At 44.6% G+C, this 23,397-nt stretch overlaps 1 protein-coding gene across 3 annotated transcripts; it reads left to right on the forward strand.

The window, feature by feature from the left end:
- The first annotated feature begins 202 nt into the window (after positions 1-202).
- Positions 203-9,133, forward strand: LOC122674380 (pregnancy-associated glycoprotein 1-like). Of its 3 annotated transcripts, XM_043872654.1 has the most exons (10): positions 232-287; positions 1,337-1,487; positions 2,460-2,577; positions 2,676-2,794; positions 4,002-4,195; positions 4,277-4,282; positions 5,166-5,276; positions 6,801-6,942; positions 7,027-7,125; positions 8,832-9,133. In XM_043872654.1, exons 1-10 carry the CDS (start codon positions 235-237, stop codon positions 8,976-8,978), a joined length of 1,140 nt encoding a protein of 379 aa, XP_043728589.1. In that variant the 5' UTR covers positions 232-234; the 3' UTR covers positions 8,979-9,133. The 3 variants fall into 3 exon arrangements, with proteins under 3 accessions (XP_043728591.1, XP_043728590.1, XP_043728589.1); XM_043872655.1 differs by lacking the exon at positions 4,277-4,282 and having other exon boundaries at positions 214-287; XM_043872656.1 differs by lacking the exons at positions 4,277-4,282; positions 5,166-5,276 and having other exon boundaries at positions 203-287; positions 8,832-9,123.
- The last annotated feature ends 14,264 nt before the right edge of the window (positions 9,134-23,397 follow it).

Raw genomic sequence — 23,397 nt, forward strand, 5'->3', positions numbered from 1 at the left:
TCAAGGAAGAGATTACATTTCAGTTATCTGTATTCTGAGAAGCTTCAAAGTCCACTCGCCAAGGACACTGAAGAAGGTAAAGATTTTATCAAGAGCTTTGTATTTTGTTCAGGTGTATTAGTGGCCTAAAGGGGAAAACAAAGGCATGTCAGAGCATATATAACTATGGGCTCCCGGTCACCACTACATGCTAAGAACCTGAACTTACCTGAGTACTTGGAGCCAGGAAACAGCATGAAGTGGTTTGTGCTCCTCGGGCTGGTGGCCTTATCAGAGTGTATAGTCAAGTAAGTAAGGGGACTGTAAGGTGCATAATCTTCCTCTCTCGGATTTTTCTTTTCATCCGATTCAAGTTTAGATGGGAATGGAATATTTCCCTGACAGTCTTAAAGTTCAACTCTTACTTACTGATAAGTACTTTGCTATAGGAACTGTGGATCCCAAGGGTCTTAGTGTACATTTGCATGGTTGCACAACTCTTGGGGTCCAGTCATCTCATAACCTGTTGAAAATGGAACTCCTTTCAATTGTTCAATGCACAGTCTATGCAGATGTAAGTGTGGTCCTGTGGAATAGCACTTTTCTACATTTTTTGTAACATTTCCTCTTTTTCCCTGTCTACTTCAGTGGGCATATGTCTATGTCTGCATCTCTATATCACCATCATTGATCTCTCCATCTCTTTGGAAGTCTCTGTGAGTGTATTTCTCTCTGTGTTGTTTTCTTTTAATTTTTCATTTGACTTATCCTTCCTTCTCAAGCCTCTGAATTTCCCTGAAGTTCCCTATCTCCTGGATTCTTCTTTCAACTCTCTTTTCTTTCAAACTGGAATAATATACACAGTTTTATATACACTGTTTTATATCTGACAAGCAGTGAGACCACAGCCAACTCAGAAACCTCTTGCATTTCAAATTGCTCCCTTGTAAAATAGGATAAAAGTCCCCCTTCTACCCCATTCTCTGAACTTCTATGAGAAAGATACAGCGGGATGGCAATAGTAATGTTAATGGCTGTCATTGCTGAGACCTTATATCCATCACTTCACTTATACCCAGGATATTCTATTTGGATGGTTTGAATTGTTACATTCCACCATTTCACTGACAGGGAGACTGAGACCCCACATGGTCATATGGTTTATCCCAGATTGCAGAACAGAACCTGTAATCAAACCTATGTCTTTGCCATGGTATATGCATAAAATTCTGATAATAAGGTGACTCATAAAGATGATTGGAAAATACACAGGACTATTACAATGACAGTTATACCTCAACATTGACAGCTAATTGTAGCTTCTTTGTTGTTTTCTTTTTCAAATGCTCAATGAAAGAATACCTCTAACGAGAGTGAAGACCATGAGAAAAATCCTCACTGAAAAAAATATGCTGAACAATTTCCTGAAGGAACATGCTTACAGACTGTACCAGATTTCTTCTCCTGGCTCAAACGCAACTATTCACCCCCTGAGGAACATCATGGACGTGAGTGTTTTAGGGATGGTGTTCCACAGCACCTCCTGGTGCTCTGGCCTAGCACAGGGGCTCATCTGGAGATGCCATGTGGGATATTGGGGTTGGGGCTCCTGCCAGAGGTGGAAATCCTAGGCAACAGGGGCCCTACCCAGAGGAGACCACATTCTCATCCTCAACTCTTGGTCTTGGTACTGGGCCCAGCAATTATCAGGTGACAGGTAAAGATCCATTTCTGTGTCAAAGATGTGTCATTAGTTTGAGGGAAGTTGTTCCTTCTGAACTGAGTCACTCAGTTACAGATGAAGAGTGAGCCATCTCTGATCAAAAGGTAGAACCAACCAACTGCAAAACAATGTGAATCCCCAGGCAGAGGAATTCAGTTTCAACAGATGCAAAATCCACAGCAGGAAAAAGTTACTGAACCTATCTTCTGTGTAAGGCCAAAAGAATCGAACACTGTGGTTACTGTTTTTAGATTAGAAAAAGGGCCTATATTATCTTCAAGAATGTCCATGCCAGCCTGAGAGATAGGAAAAGAGTAAATACATGTCATGAGAGGGTCATCTGTGTGGTGTTGATTGGATGTGGTCTAAGTTTAGAGGGAGTGGCTAGTGTTGATCAAGAAGGACCTCCTGGAGAAGGGGGTGCTGAGGCTGGGTTTGAAGAGACTACAGAGCTTCTCAAATGAAGGTGCCAGGACTTCCCTGGGTGTCCAGGGGTCCTGGAGGTCCAGGGGTTATGACTCTGGGCTTCCAATGCAGGAGGTACCACTTCAACCCCTGGTCATAGAGTCAATATCCTGCATACCAGGTAGCATAGAAAAGAAATATCAAATGCAAGCACCTCTGTGATCAAAGGGTGTGAGCTGCACAGTGGTTCAAAAGTGATCTCAAGAGATATGTGGCACCCAGAGGGAGGCATCAGTGTGGGAATAGAGGGTAGCCACTTCTGTAATAACCCACTCCCTCCTTTTCCCTGTAGATGCTCTATGTGGGTAAAATCACCATTGGAACACCCCCTCAGGAATTCCAGGTTGTCTTTGACACAGGCTCATCTGAGTTGTGGGTGTCCTCCCTCTTTTGCCCCAGTCCAGCCTGTTGTGAGTATAGACACCCGGTTCCTGGACCATCTTTCCCTTGCCCTGCCACCCTGTTTTCCACCCTTGGCCCTGATGACATTCATCTCTTGTGTCTGCAGCTACACACGTTAGGTTCAGACATCTTGAGTCTTCCACCTTCCGTCCTACCAAAAAGACCTTCAGGATCACCTATGGATCCGGGAGCATGAAGGGATTTCTTGCTTATGACACCGTCCGGGTAATGTGTAAACAGAAGCTGAGGCAGGACTGGCTATGGAGTGACCACTGCTTACAAAACAGATGCAGGACCATCAGGCAGGGCCCTTTCTAGCCTAACTCCCATAGGCTAGACTGATATTGGCCATATTACCCATAGGATCCTGTCCCTGGGGAGGCAATGCCCGTGTTGACACACGAGCACAGATTAGCTAACCCAGAGTGCCTTGAGATGGGGACTTGCAGCTCTTCTGCCCATGAGCAGTTCAAGGTTCATTTTGCTGGGAGAGAGAAGACGGGAAAACATCACCCACTTATATACTCTGAGACACTGTTCCAGGCATTTTCAGGTAATAACTGGTTTAGTCCTGCAACAACCCCACACAGCAGTTACTCTGACTAGCTCATGAGACATATGAGGAAACTGAGGTGCAGACAGCAAGGGCCTTGCTGAGGTCACACATGTGGTAAACAGTGGAGCTGGGCCTGCTTTTCAGGACTGCAGGTGCTGTGGGGTTTTTGGGATAGGATAAAACTAATCTAGCGACCCTGGGGATAGTAAAGTGCTCAGGTATCCAGACTGGGAAACTGCAGGCCTGAGATGTCAGGGGCCTGATAAATGAGTTCTCATTCTAGAGGACCCTCGAGAGTCTAATAAACTTATGGCCTGCCTCCCCAAAGTAGTTGAGTAGTTCCCCTGTCTCTCTTTTTCTCTCTCATACACACTCACACAAAGACACACATATCCCCAAAAGTGAATTCCACAGGCAGTAATTTCATAGATCCCTGCAAGCAAGATTGTGTTTTTGGCTTCTGTCTTCTTGGACAGATGCAGAATCCACAGTACCTTACAGAGAAAGCAGTCCATTCCTGTCATTAGGTCACAGTGATGCCAAAGAGAAGGCTACCTTGCTCTCGACTCATTTTGTCCACAAGGGGGAACTGATGGGACCTGGCCTGACTCTTGGTTGCCCCACCTGTACAGAAGCCACGAGGCCAATTGACTCACTCAGTTGGTGTTTTTCAGATGGGCAGATGTTTTAAAATTCACAGCCTCTCACAAATGGAACCCAAATCCCCCCCCCCCCCAGCTTGGTCTAACCATCTGAGGCCCACCAAAGACACAGCCCAGCTCAATTCTTCCCTGAGGATCTAATGGCAATACACCCCAGCCCAGTCCTAGCCCCAATTCACATATCTGTAAGTGGGAATACTCTTCTCTCCCACAGATTGGGGACCTTGTAAGTACTGATCAGCCATTTGGTTTAAGCTTGGCAGAACACGGGTTTGAGGATACACCTTTTGATGGCATCTTGGGCTTGAGTTACCCTGACATATCCCTCACTGGAGGCATCCCCATCTTTGACAACCTGAAGAAACAAGGTGCCGTTTCTGAGCCTGTCTTTGCCTTCTACTTGGGCAAGTAAGTCTGAAATGGACAATCCTTTTCTCCAAATTAACTGTAAAGCGCTTTCAGTCCCATGAAAATTATAGAACACTTGAGAAAGAAGTGTCCTGAGAGATAATCTAACCCAGGGTAACTATGGCCCCAGGGCCATACCTGGCTTCACCGCTGGCTTTTATAAATAATGTTTTTGTTTTTTGGGTTTTTTCTTTTTTTTTTTTTTTTTTTGGAGCACAACTGTGCTCCTGGGCTCAAGACCATTAACTTGGTCTAGGGGGGTGAGTAAGAAGGAAGACTAATGGAAGGCAACAGGAAACAAGTTGGAGGTAAAGGCAATAGGATTTGCTTATGAATTTGATAAGGAAGGAAGGAGAAGGATGGTGGATATCTTTCCTTCCTCATTAGCATTTCACTGGTAACCCAGGACCAGCTACACAATTTGCAGGAGCCAGTGAGAAATGAAAGTGTGGGACACAAAACAAATGTGTGGGACACCTTGTTCAAGAAGTATTAGTCATTTTATGTCAGGGAGGACAGAGGTGGTTTCCCTTCTGATTGTGGGGCTGTTTGGACAGTAGAGATCACAGGCCAGCAGAGCCAACTCTGGGTGACCTGAACCCACACAGTTAGCACTCCCAGGCCTTGATTTTCCTGAATAATGACAAGCTGGACAAGGGGAAAGTCAAAATGCTACAGCACCCTATCCTCTGAGGGTGTCTGAGCACTCAGATCACAGGAGGTCCAGGGCATCTTCAGAAGACATAGTGGGTGGAGCCCAGCCAGGTGACTCAGCTCCTAACCTCCTCTATGCCACTCATTAGCCAGTAACCGACCTCAGTCTGTTTCTCAATTACTCCTAGCCTCGACTTCTGCATCTGTAAATGGGAACCTTATTAGGGCCTTGATGGGTAGACAAGCACAGCTCTCAGACAGTGCAGTTGTTACCATCCTCCAAAGATCCCCTCCTCTCTTCTCTCTACACATGCAGGACGAAGGGCAGTGTGGTGATGTTTGGTGGGGTAGACCACCGCTACTACAAGGGAGAGCTCAACTGGGTACCATTGACACAAGCGGGTGACTGGCGTGTACACATGGACCGGTAAGCCTCTCCCTCTGAGGGTCAACCCAAGGGATGCCCCCACTACTGTACATGGACACAGGCAGGCACACACAAATGGATTCTCAGACACATAGTCACACAAACATATACACCATCTACACTGACACAGACAGACACACAGACACATGGAAACACACAAGCAGACACATATACACAGAGACACATATAAACATGCATAGCTCATCAATGACACACAAGCACAAATAGAGACATACAAACACACATACAAACACACAAGCACATAGATACACAAACAGCCCATGCATTCATAACCACCCCAGGCCTCCTGACCGGGGCTCTACCCAGGGTCCTCACAGGGTCCAGAGAGGTCTGTGCAGCTGGGAGAGGGCTGCACCGGCTGCCCTGTGAGGCAGGGAGCACGGTCAGAAGACTCTGCAGTGTGGTGAACAGAATCGGGGAGGACTTCACCAGCCTGGACAGCATTATAAGATGACCAACTGTCCAGGGCTACCTGGGACCAAGGAAGTTCTCAGTACAGATAAATGTCAGTTTACAAACAGGGAAAGTCCTGAGAAAATAGGGAAAACTGGCCTCCTTATGGAGAAGCTACCCAACAGTGGAGAGAGGTTGGCTGCAGTCTTAAGACGTGAAAGCAACTAATAAAAAAGACACACCACAGCCCTGGGCACAGACTGGGGCAGGGTCTATAACTGAGAGAATCAGAAAGGTGGGATCCAGGAGTGACCTGAGGACAAGAGGCAATAACTGATAGGATTCTGTGTGATACCCTCAGACAAAAGCTGACCTGTCCTTTGGAGTTTCCCTGGGCTAATCATGTATTTCCTGGCCAGGATCTCAGGGTCTGAGCTGGTTGTAGGAGCAGTGATGGGAGACACCCTCTCACAGAAAAGCCCCTCTCTCCCACCACTCTGAGAATCTGCTGCCCCCATGAATCTCCATCTTCACTCTGCGGTTGACCCATTATTTGTTCCCCACCAGATACAACTCTCTGATGTTTCTCATTCATTATTTTCACAGTCTTCATCCACTCATTCAACACACAAGCATTGTGCATCCACTGTGTGCCAGGCACTTTAGGGAGGCAATGAGAATAAAACTCACTCTCACATCTAAGAAGGCAGATGTACAAGAAATGACTCACGTACATAGTGAATTTTCATTTTGGTGCATGCTAGATATGAGGAAGGGTCTACAGAAAGTGACTAAGACAGGAGACTGATAAACACTGGGGGAAAGACTTCCCTGAAAACAATACAGTTAAGCTGGAATCTGGAAGATGAGAAGAAATTTGCTAGTCAAAGAGAAGGGGCTCTTCTAGGAAGGAATACCAGTTGTGTCAAGGTGCAAAAGAGCCTGATGTATTCAGGTACTGCATTCAAGGATGTCAAGAAAGATGCTGTGTCTAGAGCAAAGTAAAAGAAGGCAAGAGACAAAGGGATGTTTAGGAGACAGTTGGGAAGGGGGTCACTCAGGGGAGAATCAGAGTGACCTTGATACCCATTTTGTCACACTGTCTCTCAGCATCTCCATGAAAAGAAAGGTTATTGCTTGTTCTGGTGGCTGTGAGGCTCTTCTGGACACTGGGACATCACTGATCATTGGCCCAACAAGACTGGTGAAAAACATCCAGAAGCTTATCGGCGCCACACCACGGGCTTCCGAGGTGAAAGGTGACCCCAGGGTCACTCCCAGTCTCCACATCAACAAGGATCTCCAGGGCCAACCTCTCTCCCTCTCTCTTTAACAGCACTATGTTTCATGTTTTGCGGTCAATATCCTGCCTTCTATTATCTTCACCATCAATGGCATCAACTACCCAGTGCCAGCTCGAGCCTACATCCTCAAGGTGAGGGGAGAACCCTGAGGGTTGGTTCTCAAATAGGAACTTGCAGGAACACCAGGCTGCTTCTGGGAGGAGAGTGCCTTCTTCAGGCTATGTCACACCATTGCAGATGCTGCTGAGCCCCTGAGCCCCTGTGCTTGGGCCAGAGCCTGCCAAAAGACCAACCTCTTGAAAGTAAAGGGCACTCTGGGACATTGATCATCCTGAAATAAATGTGGAGATGCCACACCATGCTGGCATGGTGGGAGTCACAAGGAGAGGGAAACACTAAGGTCCTCAGTCCTCAAAGAGCTTCAGTTCAATCTGAACCCTCAGATGCAAGAATATGGAAAGTCAGCTCTAGCAGTCCCTGAATAGGCCATGTGACAGTGAGAATGCCCGGGACAGTCCCAGTGTGATGTCCCACAATAGGGATTAACAGTCTGCTTTCCCTTCTCTAAGTTTTCCTGGTTTGGATGATAAATTACATGGTCAGCCTAGTTCTCGGCTGCTTCTTCCTCTTGCTCTGGCCAGGTGCCCCCTCTGTGAGTTGGGATACCGACTCCTCTGTGGGGAGGTTGGATGCTAAGGTGAATAAAGGGTGCACAGTCACTGATCAGCCCTGGCATAGGGTGGAGGCTTCATGTCAGCTCCCTGTGGGAGTACATAGCAGGCTGATGGGCTCAAAGAAGGCTTTGTGGAACAGAGGGAATTTCAGGAATTCTAAAACAACAAACTCATGGAACCATATGGAGGGTTGCTTGGTTCTAGGCAACACTGCACTGGATTCCATGCAAAAGACATCCCAAGGTGCTCTGCATTGGGTCACTGGGGACTTACTAGGGGTGATGAGGGCTATGAAATGACTGGTAGGAATGGGGAACCAGAGTAAGTTACCCAACCAAGCCTGGAGTTGTCAAAGAGGGTGAGTGTTGTCTGAAGGAGGCTTCCCAGAGTTCCTGAGTTAAGTCTTCAAGATCTTGTTGTGGGCACTGTTGTATTCAAGATGGATAACCAACAATGAGTTGCTGTGTAGCACAGGCAACTCTGCTCAGTTATATGACAGCCTGGATGGGAGGGGTATCTTTGGGACCAGGATATATGGATACATGAGGTTGAGTCCCTTTACTGTCCACCTGAAACTCAGAATATTGTTAATCAGTTATACTCCAATAAAAAATAAAGTTTTTTAATAAAGTACGGATTGTGGGGATGCAGGAGGAGAACCGGCATTCTCTATAGAGAAAACAAGGAGCAGGAGTCAGAAGGAAAGAAACAGGGAGTGAGGAGAACCAGGGGACACTCTTGTTCCTTTCTAAAAATTGTATTGAAGTGTGGCTGATCTTCAGTGTTGCCTTAAGTTCTGCTGCACAGCAATGTGACTCAGTTATACACATAAAAAATATACATTCTTTTTCTTATTTGCCTTCATGTGGTTTATCACTGTATATTGAATATAGTTCCTTACTCTCTACATTAGGACTTTGTCTTTTATCATTCCTCTGTATCCCCAACTCCCAGTCCTCCCCTCCCCCACACCCTTCCTCATGGCAACCTCATATCTTGGCCCTTTTTGGTTTGGATGAACTTTCATATCCCCTGCTGCTGAGAAAATCCCTTGATACTTACCAAAAGAGGGAAATAAAACCAAGAATTGTGCTGGGTTGGATATTGGCGGGAGTCTCAGGTAAGACCTCAGGCTGACTGGTGTGTGTCTCTGGCTCCCCCAGGATTCTAGAGGCCACTGCTACACTGCCTTTAAAGAGAATACAGTGAGATCTACAGAGACTTGGATCCTGGGTGACGTCTTCCTGAGGCTGTATTTCTCGGTGTATGATCAAGGAAATGACAGGATTGGCCTGGCAAAGGCATCGTAAATGCTTGGAGTGGTTCAGGAATCAGTAAGGCCACTTTTAACACACACTCACTCACACTTAGGGCACTCCTGCCCAGGATGCTGGTGAACTGTATTTGGTGGTCTGCAAATCATATTCTCAGTAAAGAATAAAGGGTTTCACTCTTAATGGTGCTGTGAAACAAATGGGTGCCTATGTTTGAGTCTGGGAGGTGTACAATGATCAGGAAGGATCTAAAACAAAGTCTGAATCACAGTTGAGAGGAGACCACTCCAACTGGATTTACGGAAAGTGGAGACTCATTGAAATGATTCTGGGAATCCAGGACACAAGAATCAGAGCAAATAAAAAATCTCAGTGACTGGAACCAAGAAATTAGAAGTCATCAGTTCTCTCTTTTCCACCCTCAGTCTTTCCTTTCCCTCTTCTTTGATGGTCTTAGCCTGACAACTTTCTTTCTTAAGGCTTCTACACCTAGTGAGGGATTCCAAGCTACCTGCCTTGGGCTTTATATCCCGAAGGCATCACCTAGTAAGGAAAGAAGCTCCAGCCCCAGATCAGCCATCCTGGCAGGGCCATGGGGTCCTATGACTGGTTTTACATGATCATTGACCCTGACCCAGCAGCACACATGATTCTCAGTTTCCTCCAGAACTACATGACTGAAGCTGGGGAGAGGCAGCCCCAAGGACAGTGATTGGTGGATGGTCTAGGCCATGGAAGAGCTCGTAATGACCCACCAACTCCACCACCTCCTCACTCAGAGGAATTCTAAAGGGTAATGAAATAGACTCTCTTCGTCCCATCTCAGATGATCTTATCACTGGGCTTCTCCAGGGCAGTTTGGGAGAGGTACTTCATGCAGAGCTGGTTCCCTCTTGTTCCCAAACCCCAGTCACCAGCTCTCTACCACATATGCCTGCTCTGTCCTTTCCAGTACTACTTGGTAAACGATGGCCCCAGTGGATGCCTGAGCCATCCCCCTCCTCCAGGGCCCAGAATGCCCCTTCCTTGGCCTCCAATGCTGCTGGGGAGAATGCAGTGCATGTATGGGGGAACCCAGGGTACACAGAGCCTTCAGCCTTTCTGAGGTTCCTCCAGGGGTGGAGCTACAAACTCTTTGCTTGGAGCTGCCATGTTTAGGCACTTTTGCAGTGGATGCATCAGTTCTTCTCACCTGGAGGCCCTCAGTAGATGCCTCAGCTGAGACAGCAAGGGTCAGAGGTTGATTTCCTTTCAGATTGACTGGTTTGATCTCCTTGTTGTATAAGGGACTCTCAAGAATCTTCTCAAGCACTACAGTTCAAAAGCTCAATTGTTTGGCATTCACCCTTTCTTATGGTCCAGATAGCACATCTGTACATAATTACTGGAAAAATCATATCTTCGACACCACAGACTTCTGTAGCAAAGTGAGTCTCTGCTTTTATTACACTGTCCAGGTTTTTCATAGCCATTCTTCCTTCCAAGGAGCAAATGTCTTTTAATTTTGTGGCTGCAGTCAAGGTCCATAGTGATTTTGGAGCCCAAGAAAATAAAATCTGCCCCTGTTTCCACTTTTCCTCATCTATATGCCATGAATTGTGGGACTGGATGCTATGAATGTTGAGGGTTTTTTTTGTGAATAGTTTTTTGAATGTTGAGTTTTAAGCCAGGTTTTGCATCTCCTCTCCTCATTAAGAGGCTCTTTAGTTCCTCTTTGCTTTCTCTTTTAGGGTGGTATCATCTTCATATCTGTGGATGTTGATATTTTTCCCAGCAATCTTGATAGCATCTTGGGATTCATCCAGTTCCACATATTGAATGATGTATCCTACATATAAGTTCAATAACCAGAGTGACAATGTATACCTTGTCATGCCCCTTTCCCAATTTTAAATCTTTCAGTTTCTCCATGTCTGATTCTAACTGTCACTTTTTGACCTACACACAGACTTTCAGGAGACAGGTAAGGTGATCTGGTACTCCCATTTCCTTAAGGATTTTCCACAGTTTGTTGTGGTCCACATAGTGAAAGGCTTTAGCATAGTCAGTGAAGCAGATGTAGATATTTTTCTGGAATTCCCTTGCTCTCTCTATGATCCAGTGCATGATGGCAATTTGATCTCTGGTTCCTCAAGCCAGTTTGTACATCTGGATGTTCTCAGTTCATGTACTGTTGAAGCTTAGCTTGAAGAATTTTGAACATTACCTTGCTAGCAAGTGAGATGAGCGCAATTATATGATAGGCTGAACATTCTTTGAAATTGCCTTTCTTTTGGATTGGTTGAAAACTGACCTTTTCCTGCACTGTGGCCACTGCTGAGCTTTCCAAGTTGCTGACATATTGAATGCAGCAGTTTTACAGCCTCATTCTTTAAGATGTTTTAAACAGCTTAGCTGGAATTCCATCACCTCCACTAGCTTTGTTTATAGTGATGCTTCCTAAGGCCCACTTGACTTCTTGCTCCAGGATATCTGGCTTTACATGAGTGACCCAACCATCATCCTTATCCTGGTCTTCATGACCATTTTTGTACAGTTCTTCTCTGCATTCTTGCCACCTCTTCTTAATCTCATCTTCTTCTGGTAGGTCTTTGACTTTTCTTTCCTTTATTGTGCCCATCTTTGCATAAAGTGTTCCTATGTTATCTCCAACTTTCCTGAAGAGATCTATACTCTTTACAATTCTATTATTTTCCTCTAATTCTTGCACTGTTCACTTACAAAGACTTTCTTATCTCTCCTTGTTTTTCTCTGGAAGTCTACATTCCACTGGGTATATCTTTGTCTTTCTCTTTTAGCATTATCTTCTCTTATTTCTCAGCTGTTTTTAAGGCTTTCTCAGGCAACCACTTTGCCTTCTCACATTTGTTTTTCTTGGGAATGGTTTTGGTGACCACCTCCTGTACAATGTTATAAACCTCCATCCATAGTTCTTCAGGCTAACAGACCTAATCCCTTGAATCTATTTTTCATCTCCACTGTAAAATTATATGGGATTTGATTTAGGTCAGAGTTGAATGTTCTAGTGGTCTTCTATACTTTCTTCAATTTATGCCTGAATATTCCTTTCTTCTGCCTAAGCATTGGTGCCAGATTACCACCCACCACTCCCAGTCAGTGTGGAGTAAAAACACACAATTTGAGGACTGTTGCCTTGGATTTGTGCTTGATTTTTCACGTGCATAGGTGTGTGACCTTGATCAAGTCCCTTCAGCTCAGTTTTCTCATTTGGAAAGTGGGCACCATGATGATAATTCCACCTTGTAGATTGCATGTGTGCCTGCTAAGAACAAGTGGCCCTTAATGGGCTTTCTGGGTACCTGAGTCTGGACAAATATGAATTATTCTCCTACATGGGGAGAAGGAAATCTTCTGTTTAGAGGTTATGGCTGCAATCCCCAAGGCTAAATATTGCTTCAAGCCAAATGACATCTATTTCTGAACCATGACACAGAACTCTAACTGATCTGTTGCTTCTGTTTTCTGGGTTCCAACAAGAGCTAATGATTACTGGCTCAGATTACTCCCTTCCTCAGCCTTACCAGTCAGCCCTTCCTTGTCAACTACTTCTAGCCTGGAATTACACTGCAAGGAGAGTTGTAAGGCTTTGGTCTCTTGTTGGTTTCCCATATCTCCAGCATAGCAACAAGTATCTGTTATGGCTACTTGTCATAGCAACAACTATGGCAATCTGTACAGTCCAATCTCAGCCTGTTAAGTGAAACTGTCCCCATTTGGCCCTTCATGTTTAAAATACCTATAGTTGCTTTAGTAACCTTCCTCTGCCTGCTGTTTAACAAGGAAATATGTGTGGACCTCATCTAGTTTTCTTTCCCAAGCACGATTCCATCCATGCAATGAAGTAACCAGACATTGAGTCATCTAAGTACCCACAGGAATTGACAAAAGCAAACCACCCATTGTGCATTTCTCACTTATCTCAAAACATTGAAGTGATCTGCTGCAACAATCTGATACATTGGCATGTACACTCCAGATGGGACACTTTATCTCTGAATTCATTTTTCACCAGTTCCCTTCCATATCCCTCAGTAAAACCTAGAGGACAAACTCAGTCAAATCTCTCACTCCTGCAGAAAACAGTTTTCTGCTTTTTAGAAAGCAATCTTTGCTAACACATTCAAAATTTTGTGCTGATTGCCTTGGATTCAAGGACCTGTACCAGAGGATGAGAAGCCTCCCCTTCCACCTAAATCTTTCTGCACTCCCACCAGGGCCAGAGGCTTCACTGGAACCTCTGTTCTCTTTGGTATCATTCAGTTGCTAAGTCATGTCTGACTCTTTGTGATTGTATGTATGGCAACAAAACAGGCTTCCCTGTCTTTCACTATTTTGCAGAATTTCCTCAAACTCATGTCCATTGAGTTGGAGATGCCATCTCACCATCTCATCTTTTTGACCCCTTTCCATCTGCCCACAATCCTTCCCAGCATCAGGGTCTCTTCCAATTAGCTGGCTCTTCACATAGGATGGCCTAAGTGTTGGAGTTTCATCTTCAGCATTAATCCTTCCACTGAATATTACTCTACCACTTCCAAAACAAAACTCATGTTTCCAATCACTGAACAATATTGAGCATTAATAAAGTTTAATAGAACAGGGATCTTATCCTCTGAGAAATCTCAGCACTGCTTCCCTGTCTTTCTCTTACCATTCTCTCCGCCTGGCATAGAATTGCTTCCCTACAGCTTCTCCAGCTTGAAATGGCCTGCCGACCCATCATAGTCAGCTATCCAGGAATTGTTCCTTCCTCCTTCCCCAAAGACTTCTGCCTGCTCCCTGATTGTCCTCTATACATCAGTTCAGTTCAGTCTCTCAATCATGTCCAACTCTTTGCTATATCATGGGGTGCAGCACGCCAGGCTTCCCTGTCCATCACCACCTCCCACAACTTCCTAAAACTCATGTTCATCAAGTTGGTGATCCACCCAACAATTTCATCTTCTGTCTTCCCCTTTGCCTCCTGCCTTTAATCTTTCCCAGCATCGGGGTCTTTTCTAATGAGTCTGTTCTTCCCACCAGGAGGCCAAACTATTGGAGGTTCAGCTTCAGCATTTGTTCTTACAAAGAATATTCAGGACTGATTTTCTTTAGGATGGACTGGTTGGATTTCCTTGCAGTCCAAGGGACTCTCAAGAGTCTTGTCCAACACCACAGTTCAGAAACATCAATTCTTTGGTGCTCAGCTTTCTTTATGGTCCAAGTCTCACATCCAATCATGACTTCTGGCAAAACCATAGCTTTGACTATACAGACCTTTGCTGGTAAAATAATGTCTCTGTTTTTTACTATGTTGTCTAGTTTTTTCATAGGTTTTCTTCCAAGGAGCAAGCATCTTTTTTTCAAAGCTGGAGTCACAATCTACAGTGATTTTGGAGCCCAGGAAATTAAAGTCTGTCAATGTTTTCATTGTTTATCCATCTATTTACCATGAGGTAATAGAATTGGATCTGTGTTTTTTGATCTGTTGGAGAAATAAATGGCAGCCCACTCCAGTACTCTTGCCTGGAAAATCCCATGGACAGAGGAGCCTGGTGGGCTAAAGTCCATGGGGTCACAAAGAGTCAGGCACGACTGAGCAACACCACATTCTCTTTCCACTTTCTACCACATCAAGACCATCCCCAAGAAAAATAAAATGCAAAAAGGCAAAATGGATATCTGAGGAGATCTTACAAATAACTTAGGAAAGAAGACAAGCAAAAGGCAAAGGAGAAAAGAAAGACATACCCATCTTAAAGCAGAGTTCCAAAGAATAACAAGGAGAGATTTAAAAAAAAAAAAAAAAAAAAAGCCTTCTTCAGTGATCAGTGCAACAAAACAGAGAAAAGCAACAGAATGGGAAAAGCCAGAGAGCTCTTCAAGAAAATTAAAGATAGGAAGGGAACATTTCATGCAAAGATGGGCACAATAAAGGACAGAAATAATATGGACCTAACAGAAGCAGAAGCTATTAAGAAGAGGTTGAACAAATACATAGAATAACTGTACCAAAAAGATATTAATGACCCAGATAACCATGATGGTGTGATCATTCACCTATAGCTAGACATCCTGAATTACAAATCAAGTGGGCCTTCAGAAGCATCACTATGAACAAAGCTAGTGGAGTTCATGGAATTGCAGTTGAGTTATTTCAAATCCTTAAAGATGATGCTGTTATGTGCTGCACTCAATATGCCAGCAAATTTGGAAACCTCAGCAGTGGCCACAGGACTGGAAAGGTCGTTTTCATTCCAATATCAAAGAAAGGCAATTTCAAAGAATGTTCAACCACCAAACAGTTGCAGTCATCTCACATGCTACCAAAGCAATTCTCCAAGCAAGTCTTCAACAGTACTTGAACTGTGAAATTCCGTAAGTTCAAGCTGGATTTAGAAAAGGCAGAGGAAGCAGAGATCAAATTGCCAATATCCATTGGATCATAGAAAAAGCAAGAGAATTCTAGTAAAACACCTACTTCTGGTTTATTGACTATGCAAAAGCCTTTGACTGTGTGGATCACAACCAACTGTGAGAAAACTGTTACAGTGATGAGAATACCAGACCATCTTATCTGCCTTCTGAGAAATTCTTATGTAGGTCAAAACCAAAAGTTAGAATTGAATATGGAAAAATGGGCTGGTTCCAAATCAGGAAATGAGTATATCAAGTCAGAATAATGTCACCATGTTTATTTAACTTATATGCAGAATACATCATGAGAAATGCCCAACTGGCTGAAGCACAAACTGGAATCAAGATTGCCAGGAGAAATATCTATAACCTCATATATGCAGGTGACATCACCCTCATGGCAAAAAGCAAAGAGGAACTAAAGAGCCTCTTGATGAAAGTGGAAGAGGAGAGTGAAACATCTGGCTTAAACTCCACATTAAGAAAATGAAGGTCATTGCATTTGGTCCCATCACTTCATGGCAAATAGATGGGGAAACAATGGAAACAGTGAGAGACTTTATTTTGGGTGGCTCCAAAATCACTGCAGATGATGACTTCAGCCATGAAATTAAAAGATGCTTGTTCATTTGAAGAAAAGCTATGATAAACCAAGACAGCGTTTTTAAAAGCAGAGAAATTACTTTGTTGAAGAAGTTCAGTATAGTCAAAGTTACATGCAGGTCAGGAAGCAACAGTTAGAAATGGACATGGAACAAAAGACTGGTTAAAACTAGGAAAAGGAGTACATCAAGGCTATATATTGTCACCCTGTTTATTTAACTTATATGCAGAGTACATCATGAGAAATGCTGGGCTGAAGGAAGCACAAGCTGGAATCAAGATTGCAGGGAGAAATATCAATAACCTCAGATATGCAGATGACACCACCCTTATGGCAGAAAGTGAAGAAGAACTAAAGAGCCTGTTGATGAAAGTGAAAGAAGAGAGTGAAAAATTTGGCTTAAAGCTCAACATTCAGAAAACCAAGATCATGGAGTCTGGTCCCATCACTTCATGACAGATAGATGGGAAAACAGTGGAAACAGTGGCTGAATTTATTTTTCTCAGCTCCAAAATCACTGCAGATGGTGATTGCAGCCATGAAATTAAAAGATGTTTACTCCTTGGAAGGAAAGTTGTGACCAACCTAGACAGCATATTAAAAAGCAGTGACATTACTTTGTCAACAAAGTTCCATCTAGTCAAGGCTATGATTTTTCCAGTGCTCATGTAAGGATGTGAGAGTTGGACTATAAAGAAAGCTGAGCACTGAAGAATTGATGCTTTTGAATTGTGATGTTGGAAAAGACTCCTGAGAGTCCCTTGGACTGCAAGGAGATCCAACCATCCTAAAGGAGATCAGTCCTGGTTGCTTATTGGAAGAACTGATGTTGAAGGTGAAACTCCAATACATTGGCCACTTGATGTGAAGAGCTGCCTCATTTGAAAAGACCCTGATGCTGGGAAAGATTGAGGACAGGAGGAGACAGGGACAACAGAGGTTGAGATGGTTGGATGACATCATCAACTTGATGTACATGGGTTGGGTGGACTCCAGGAGTTGGTGACGAACAGGCAGGCCTGGTTTTCTGTGGTTCATGGGGTTGCAAAGACTCAGACATGACTGAGCGACTGAACTGAACTAAATCAAATCTATGAGGTTTCCTATTGTTATGTATGGATGTGACAGTTGGACCATAAAGAATGCTGAGTGGTGAAGAATTGGTGCTTTTGAACTGTGGTGTTGGGCAAAGCTCTTGAGAGTCCTTTGGACTACAGGGAGATTCAACCAGTCAATGCTAAAGGAGATCAATCCTGAATATTCGTTGGAAGGACTGATACTGAACCTGAAGCTCCAATACTTTGGCCAACTGATGTAAAAAACTGACTCATTAGAAAAGACCCTGTTGCTGGGAAAGATTGAAGGCAGGTGGAGAAGAGGAGCAGCACAGAGGAGCTTCCCCATGTCCGAGGTCAGGGGCGGTGGCTGCACGGGTGCAGGAGGGCTGAGAGGAGCTACTCCACGTTCAAGGTCATCAGGGGCAGCCGTGAGAAGATACCCCTTGTCTAAGGTAAGGAGCAATGACTGCGCTTGGCTGGAGCAACTGTGTAGAGATACCCCAAGTCCAAGGTAAGAGAAACCCAAGTAAGACGGTAGGTGTTGTGAGAGGGCATCAGAGGGCAGACACACTAAAACCATAATCACAGAAAAGTAGCCAATCTGACCACAGGACCACAGTCTTGTCTAACTCAATGAAACTAAGCCATGCCATGTGTGGCCACCCAAGATGGATGGGTCATGGTGAGGAGGTCTGAGAGAATGTGGTCCATTAGAGAAGGGAATGGCAAACCACTTCAATATTCTTGCCTTGAGAACCCCATGAAAAGTATGAAAAGGCAAAATGATAGGATACTGAAAGAGAAACTCCCCAGGTCGGTAGGTGCCCAATATGCTACTGGAGATCAGTGGAGAAATAACTCCAGAAAGAATGAAGGGATGGAGCCAGAGCAAAAACAATACCCAGTTGTGGATGTGACTGGAGACAGAAGAAAGATCTGATGCTGTAGAGAGCAATATTGCATAGGAACCTGGAATGTTAGGTCCATGAATCAAGGCAAATTGGAAGTGGTCAAACAGGAGATGGCAAGAGTGAATGTTGACATTCTAGGATTAGGGAACTAAAATGGACTGGAATGGGTGAATTTAACTCAGTTCAGTTAGTTCAGTCGCTCAGCCATGTCCAACTCTTTGTGACCCCATGAATTGCAGCACACCAGGCCTCCCTGTCCATCACCAACTCCAGGAGTTTACTCAAACTCATGCCCATCGAGTCGGTGATGCCATCCAGCCATCTCATCCTCTGCCGTCCCCTTCTCCTCCTACCTCCAATCCCTCCCAGCATCAGGGTCTTTTCCAACGAGTCAACTCTTCACATGAGGTGGCCAAAGTATTGGAGTTTCAGCTTCAACATCAGTCCTTCCAATGAACACCCAGGACTGATCTCCTTTAGGATGGACTGGTTGGATCTCCTTGAAGTCCAAGGGACTCTCAAGAGTCTTCTCCAACACCACAGTTCAAAAGCATCAATGTTTCAGCGCTCAGCTTTCTTCACAGTCCAACTCACACATCCATACATGACCACTGGAAAAACCATAGCCTTGACCAGACGGACCTTTGTTGGCAAAGTAATGTCTCTGCTTTTTAATATGCTATCTAGGTTAGTCATAACTTTCCTTCCAACGAGTAACTGTCTTTTAATTTCATGGCTGCAATCACCATCTGCAGTGATTTTGGAGCCCAAATAATTAAAGTCTGACACTGTTTCCACTGTCTCCCCATCTATTTCCCATGAGGTGATGAAATTTAACTCAGGTGACCATTATATCTACTTCTATGGGCAGGAATCTCTTAGAAGAAATGGAGTAGCAATCATTGTCAACAAAAGAGTCCGAAATGCAGTACTTGGATGCAATCTCAAAAATGACAGAATGATCTCTGTTCATTTCCAAGGCAAACCATTCAGTATCACGGTAATCTAAGCCTATGCCTCAACCAGCAACTCTGAAGAAGCTGAAGTTGAACAGTTCTATGAAGACCTACAAGACCTTTTAGAATTAATATCCAAAAAAGATGTCCTTTTCATTATAGGGGACTGGAATGCAAAAGTAGGAAGTCAAGAAACACCTGGAGTAACAGGCAAATTTGCCCTTGGTGTACAGAATAAAGCAGGGCAAAGGCTAATAGAGTTTTGTCAAGAGAATGCACTGATCATAGCAAACAACCACTTCCAGAAACACAAGAGAAGACTCTACACATGGACATCACCAGATGGTCAACACCGAAATCAGATTGATTATATTCTTTGCAGCCAAAGATGGAGAAGCTCTATACAGTCAGCAAAAACAAGACCGGGAGCTGACTATGGCTCAGATCATGAACTCCTTATTGCCAAATTCAGACTTAAACTGAAGAAAGTAGGGAAAGCCACTAGACCATTCAGGTATGACCTAAATCAAATCCCTTATGACTATACAGTGGAAGTGAGAAATAGATTTAAGGGACTAGATCTGATAGTCAGAGAGCCTGATGAATCATGGATGGAGGTTCGTGACATTGTACAGGAGACAGGGATCAAGACTATCCCCATGGAAAGGAAATGCAAAAAGGCAAAATGGTTGTCTGAGGAGGCCTTACAAATAGCTGTGAAAAGAAGAGAAGCAAAAAGCAAAGGAGAAAAGGAAAGATATTCCCAGTTGAATGCAGAGTTCCAAAGAATAGCAAGGAGAGATAAGAAAGTCTTCCTCAGTGATCAATGCAAAGAAATAGAGAAACAACAGAATGTGAAAGACTAGAGATCTCTTCATGAAAATTAGAGATACCAAGGGAACATTTCATGCAAAGATGGGATCGATAAAGGACAGAAATGATATGGACCTAACAGAAGCAGAAGATATTAAGAAGAGGTGGCAAGAATACACAGAAGAACTGTCCTAAAAAATCTTCACAACCCAGATAATCATGATGGTGTGATCACTCACCTAGAACCAGACATCCTGGAATGTGAAGTCAAGTGGGCCTTAGAAAGCATCACTATGAACAAAGCTAGTGGATGTGATGGAATTCCAGTTGAGCTATTTCAAAGCCTGAAAGATAATGCTGTGAAAGTGCTGCACTCAGTATACCAGCAAATTTGAAAAACTCAGCAGTGGCCGCAGGACTGGAAAAGGTCCGTTTTCATTCCAATACCTAAGAAAGGCAATCCCAAAGAATGCTCAAACTACATCACAATTGCACTCATCTCACACGCTAATAAAGTAATGATCCAAATTCTCCAAGCCAGGCTTCAGCAATACGTGAACCATGAACTTCCAGATGTTCAAGCTGGCTTTAGAAAAGGCAGAGGAACCAGAGATCAAATTGCCAACATCCGCTGGATCATTGAAAAAGCAAGAGAGTCCCAGAAAAACATCTATTTATGCTTGACTACACCAGAGCCTTCAACTGTGTGGATCACAATTACCTGTGGAAAATTCTGAAAGAGATGGGAATACCAGACCACCTGACCTGCCTCTTGAGAAACCTGGATGCAGGTCAGGAAGCAACAGTTAGAACTGGACATGGAACAACAGACTGGCTCCCAATAGGAAAAGTAGTACATCAAGGCTGTATAATGTCACCCTGCTTATTTAACTTATATGCAGAGTACATCATGTGAAACGCTGGGCTGGAGGAAGCACAGGCTGGATTCAAGACTGCCAAGAGAAATATCAATAACCTCAGATATGCAGATGACACAACCCCTATGGCAGAAAGTGAGGAAGAACTAAAGAACCTCTTGATAAAGGTGAAAGAGGAGAGTGAAAACGTTGGCTTAAAGCTCAACATTTAGAAAACTAACATCATGGCATCTGGTCCCATCACTTCATGGCAAATAGATGGGGAAACAGTGGAGACAGTGGTTGACTTTATTTTTATGGGCTCCAATATGACTGCAGATGGTGATTGCAGCCATGAAATGAAAAGACGCTTACCCATGGGAAGGAAAGTTGTGACCAACCTAGACAGCATATTGAAAAGCACAGAAATTACTATGTCACCAAAAGTCCATCTAGTCAAGGTTATGGTTTTTCCAGTGGTCATGTATGGATGTGAGAGTTGGACTATAAAGAAAACTGAGACTCGAAGAATTGATGCTTTTGGACCATGGTGTTGGAGAAGACTCTTGAACGTCTCTTGGATTGCAAGGAAATCCAACGAGTCCATCCTAAAGGAGATCAGTCCTGGGTGTTCTTTGGAAGAACTGATGCTAAAGCTGAAACTCCAGTACTTTGGCCACCTTATGCGAAGAGTTGACTCATTGGAAATAATTCTGATGCTGGGATGAATTGGGGACAGGAGGAGAAGGGGACGACAGAGGATGAGATGGCTGGATGGCATCACTGACTCGATGGACATGGATTTGAGTAAACTCCGGGAGTTAGTGATGGACAGGGAGGCCTGGCGTGCTGCAATTCATGGGGTAGCAAAGAGTCGGACATGATTGAGCGACTGAACTGAACTGACTAGAGAACAGGACGATAGAGGATGAGATGATGGATGGCATCACCCCCTTATGGACATGAGTTTGTGCAAACTTCAGGAGTTGGTGAAGGACAGGGAGGCCTGGGATGCTGTAGTTCATGGGTCTGTAGAGTCAGACGTGACTGAGCGACTGAACTGAACTGAACATACCACATAGCAAACACTATTTGTAACTGGCATGTTTTTCCAGCAATACTGGGGCTCCCCAACACCCCAACCCATATACCTGATCAAGTCTGTGTCCATGCACAGAAGTCAGTGCCTAGCATTCACAAGGCATTCAGTGAGTTCTGATTGCAGGGGGACCTCTATTTTGGTTGACATAAAGGAGTAAAGGACAAATTTATTCTCCCGTCTCAAACAACTCCAAAGTAGACAAGACAAATGAAAGAGCATTGTTTTACATCAAACACATGGCAGTAGAGAATGGATTCCTGAGGCGGGTAGCAAGCAAGGTGAATTCTGTAATTGCCCCAACTCTAGAAATTGTTTCCAACCCATACAAGGAAGTGGTATCTAGGCCGACACAAACAGTCTCCCCAAGAAGAGATATTTGAGACTCCAGATAGATAAGTTCACAGGAAAGAGCTACACAGATAGATCTGTGGCAGTGTACAGGTGATACCCCTCCAGTTTTCAGTGGAGAGTTGATAGTACTGGTCAGAATTATAGGGAACAATCTTTGAGCCTCAAATTGAGCCAAGTCGAATTGTGTCTCCACCCACTAGAGTGGAAATTACTCATAATTCCCATGACATCAGTAGGGCAGACACAAGACAATATTGCCTTGCTAGTGGGGGATAATAAACCTGGTCTAGGCGGAGGAGCCAAGATGGTGGAGGAATAGGATGGGGAGACCACTTTTTCCCCTACAAATTTATCGAAAGAACAATTCAACCCAGAGCGAACTTCACAGAACAACTTCTGATTGCTAGCTGAGGACATCAGGGGCCCAGAAAAGCAGCCCACTGTCTTTGAAAGGAGGTAGGACAAAATATAAAAGATAAAAAGAGAGATAAAAGAGCTAGGGATGGAAACCCATCCCGGGAAGGGAGTCTTAATAGAGGAAGTTTACAAACACCAGGAAACCCTCGCACTGGCGGGTCTGGGGGAAGTTTTCGAATCTCAGAGGGCAACCTAACCGGGAGGAAAATAAATAAAACCCACAGTTTATGTGCCTAAAAGCAACTCCCAGCAGAAAATTACCCCAGATGCCCGCATCCACCACCAGGAAGTGGGGGCAGAACGGAGAGGAGCCGGCGGCATTGCTTAGGGTAAGGACCAGACCTGAGTGCCCTGAGGGCAATTGGAGGGAGCTTTTGTGAGAAACCAACTTAAACTGTGGGACAGCAAAAGAGAGAGAGAAAATTAACCGGCCCGAACACACTGCCGGCTGTTCACAGAACAAAGGGTCTGAGAAAGTCCAAAGGAGCTAGCTGGCTGTGGACCGGCCCAGCCCCCACCAGAGGCAGGAGGCAAACTCAGCCCCAGAGGCGGCATCCCCTACCAAACTGCAAACTGGCCTCCAGTTTCTAACCAAGGACTTCCTGAGATTCTGGATGGTCGCGGCTAAACACAAGCTGCACGCACCCGACTGGTGCGGGCAGAAACTGAGGCTGGGGCCGCAGAGGGGAGAAGGCACACCGCACCCGGGGAGAATGCCCCCGACAAGCTCCTGGCTGCCTGAGCTGCTTGGGCCTGGGAAGGCACAAAACGCAGGCACAACCGAGTCTGTGCTTTTGTGGAGTACCCGGAAACTGGAACCGAATGCAACGCAGGGCATGCTCTATATGAGCAGCCGGGAGCCTGAGCAGCATAGACGGGGAAAACAGTGCCCACCCCCCACCCCTCGCAGCGTGACGGAACTAAGGAACCTAAACAAAAGACCACCTCTGCCCGCCTGTGTAAGGGCGG

Source organism: Cervus elaphus, chromosome 2 (assembly GCF_910594005.1).
Source record: "Cervus elaphus chromosome 2, mCerEla1.1, whole genome shotgun sequence".
In the NCBI taxonomy this organism is placed as follows: domain Eukaryota; kingdom Metazoa; phylum Chordata; class Mammalia; order Artiodactyla; family Cervidae; genus Cervus; species Cervus elaphus.